This window comes from Mizuhopecten yessoensis, unplaced genomic scaffold (assembly GCF_002113885.1).
Source record: "Mizuhopecten yessoensis strain PY_sf001 unplaced genomic scaffold, ASM211388v2 scaffold8637, whole genome shotgun sequence".
Lineage (NCBI taxonomy): Eukaryota > Metazoa > Mollusca > Bivalvia > Pectinida > Pectinidae > Mizuhopecten > Mizuhopecten yessoensis.
In genome coordinates, this window is record NW_018407647.1 from 57,525 (window position 1) to 61,024 (window position 3,500).

The 3,500-nt window shown below is 35.4% G+C and overlaps 1 protein-coding gene across 2 annotated transcripts in view; it reads left to right on the forward strand.

The window, feature by feature from the left end:
• Positions 1–1,597: 1,597 nt before the first annotated feature.
• LOC110456298 (zinc transporter 6-A-like) overlaps positions 1,598–3,500 on the forward strand; it is a 27,008-nt gene continuing 25,105 nt past the window's right edge. For both annotated transcript variants that reach the window (XM_021506946.1, XM_021506947.1), the window contains exon 1: positions 1,598–1,721. In XM_021506946.1, the coding sequence (XP_021362621.1) occupies positions 1,658–1,721 (64 nt within the window). In that variant the 5' untranslated portion in view covers positions 1,598–1,657. The remainder of the gene's footprint in view (positions 1,722–3,500) is intronic.

Below are 3,500 nucleotides of genomic sequence, written 5' to 3' on the forward strand. Positions count from 1 at the left end.
GGTCTCACTTAAAAGCGTCTTCAACCGACAACAAGCGTCTTCAAGTGACAACAAGCGTCGCCAGACAAAATCTTTAAAAATACTGAATAAAGTAAGCGACATCAGAAGATATGTTGTTAATATGACTATAATACACATCTGTACCAAATTTTAATTTGATATTTGATAAAATGACCGAGTTATGATGAATTGAATTTTTACGATCGCGGCGTGGCACATGTGTGTATTCGCATATAAAGTGAAGAAAGCGTCGCCAGATAATATCGTTACAATTACCCGCTAAAGTAAGCGACATCAGAAGATATGTTATTAGTTAGGCTTTTATTGATATATATTCCAAATTTCAGCTCGATATTTGAAAAAATGATCGAGTTATGATTAATTTATTATTACGATCGGCGGCGTGGCATACGTGTCATGGTGTGTGAATAGAACTCGACAGATTCTGAAGCGTCTTCAAACCATACCTCTTAAAATAATTGATAAAGTAAGCAACATCAGAAGATATGTTATTCATATGACTATGATACAACTATATACCAAATTTTAATTTGATTTGTTGAAAAATGATTGAGTTATCGTGAATTTAATTCATACGATGTACAGATATTAAGCTATACGCCGTGCCACATATGTGTACGTAGGGCATAGGGCTTTGTTATACGTCTCTCGCATAGGTGATGAACACAGTTAGAATATATTGCTATATAAACATTGATACAACTTTTATCAGCTGTGTCCGGTATATAGTTGTATCAAAGTCATATGAATAACATATCTTCTGATGTCGCTTACTTTATCAATTATTTTAAGAGATATGGTTTGAAGACGCTTCAGAATCTTTCTATTCACACACGTGTGTCAAATGGGAATATCAATTTGGAAACACGTCAAGGATGGTTACCCCTGAAAATCGTTGATATCCCGTTAAAAATAGCCGTTTTTCAACAAAAGTTCTGGACGTCCCAAATGTTTCGCTAACTGAATAGGCGATTTCAACGGATCGTTTTAAATGGTAAAATGGGGATTTGTGAGGAGATCTAAACACAGTTTTGACCGCCGGGCTCACGATTTTTATTTTTTTCGTCGTTTTCTTGCACTTGATTTAGCATTTCGCTATTTACCTTTACTAATTACATATTAGAATATAGGCATAGGATATGTTGTGTCTATTACCTGTGTGCAAATGCAGACGATTATCTCAAGAAAAAAATCAACATAGCAGTACGGCATCGGCGAAAAAACGATCCACACGATTTCTGAGATACGGGTTACCACAAACATCGTATATTTATAGAATGCGGTACAAAGTAGATCCTTTCATGTCATATTAAAATAATTGATGAACATTGATTTTATATATTTCACTCCCAATTATATGTTGCTCTTGACAAGGTTAGAAAAGTTGGCTTTCAAATATTGGGATTTTTTAATGAAATTAAATGTTACAATGAAACTTTGTGGTCATAGTCCTCCTTTAACGGGAACAGTTAACGATCATAGATACAGTTTTTGTGGTATTTCAAACTTGAAGACGTTAGTATTAATCAGGTTATATCTCTGAAACGCTTTACTTGCCACTGTTTTCTATGCCATTTCGGGAGTACATTACCAACGTTGATTAGGTGAGCTGGCTGGAGGGTTTCTCAAAACAATAATGTCCACGAAAGCCTATGGTACAATTCCTGATTTAATAAGCAGTAGCGTGTCCTTAGACTTAGGTAAATATCACACGAAACATCTTATTCAAACGTTAACGTTTACATCGACTGAAATTTGACGAGTAGTCTTAGGATTTTGTCCAAATCGCTGGATATCGCTGACAATAGTGTGACATTATTACGGCATCGGCAAAAAACGATCCACACGATTTCTGAGAACAGGGGTTACCACAAACATCGTATATTTATAGAATGTACAAAGTATATCCTTTCATGTCATATACAAATAATTGATGGCATTGACCATATAAAACAAAATTAGCAAAACAAAACCTATCAGTTTGTGTCTATAACAGGTCCAGTACACTCTCACTCTGCCGATTGAGCTATTTCAATTTTCATTAAATTAAAGCAAAGTCGCATTAAACAATAAGGTTTATTGTAATGTTGACTACAAATAACATACAATTAGATGTTTATTTTCATTTTTTATAAATGTTAAATTTCCAATTTTTTTACATCATTATTTTTTAAAAAGAATCAACCTAATGATAAAATCTTTTAACAGCGACTTTGTTTCATTTTCTTTAAAAAATAAAATCACATGAAAAAAGCTCAAAAGACCTATTTTGAAGAGGGCCATACAGCTAATATAGGTTTTTACAGCTATACAGCTCTATTGGCAGAGTGTACTGGACCTGTATAATGGATCATATTTATAATGTATTAAGTAGCTATATATATAGGCGAGACCAAATCAGCAGGAAAAACAATGAAAATACTGTTTTCTACACAATTGAAGTGTTACATTTTATATACTGTCAGTAGAGTGGTAAAAATTTAACACTTGCATAATCCAATGGATACATTTTATTCCTTCCCCAACCCAAGTCTGTGCGATTTTCTTTCAAACATGTGTCCCCATTCACAGGTACTAGCCCCATCTGTCAATTTACACTCATAATAATAAACAAAGTTGCTAACTCTGTCCCCTAATAAAAAAAAACTTTCAAGAAAACATTCATAATAACCATTCATAATATCCAGCCGACGAGCAGTCTAGATCATCAGGCAAATCATTTTTCTTTAATTTGATGTATGATTTACCATGATATCATGCAGAATAATTTTCGATAGACTTCATGAAACATCGAAAAATGGTTAAATTTCAATTGGTCGGACACTGCTGTCCCCGGAATGAAATCCCTAGGGTGTAACGTCTTGGAAACACACGGTCTGTACGCAATTCAATGTCAGTACAGTAGGTGTTTCTACAATAGGAAACCAACTTATTTTTATGATATTTCATCCCCTTACATTATCATGTCAGACACCCAAGTCCAGTTTTAAGCTTGTCAGAACAGAGAGTCGGAGATGGCCATTTTCGCTCACTTTTGTGACCTCAAGGCTGATTGGCTTGTCATATTTAGAGGCCAAACATTGTTTAATTTGTATGTCGTTGGATGGACATTTAAAAGTTGTGATTCCGCGTCCCTCATTTTTTAGCTCACCTGCCCGAAGGGCAAGTGAGCTTATGTTATGGTGCGGCATCCGTCGTCCGTCCGTCTGTCCGGCGTCAACTTTTTGCTTTAAACAACTTCTTCTCAATAACCAAAAGGCCAGTAGCATGCTGGGATCAAGGGCTACCAAGTTTGTTCAAATAAATGACCTTGACCCACTTTCAAGGTCACAGGGGTCAAATATGTTAAAATCTTCAAACAACTTCTTCTCAATAACCAAATGGCCCAGGGTACTGATATTGGGCCTGTAGCATGCTGGGATCAAGGGCTACCAAGTTTGTTCAAATGAATGACCTTGACCCACTTTCAAGGTCACTGG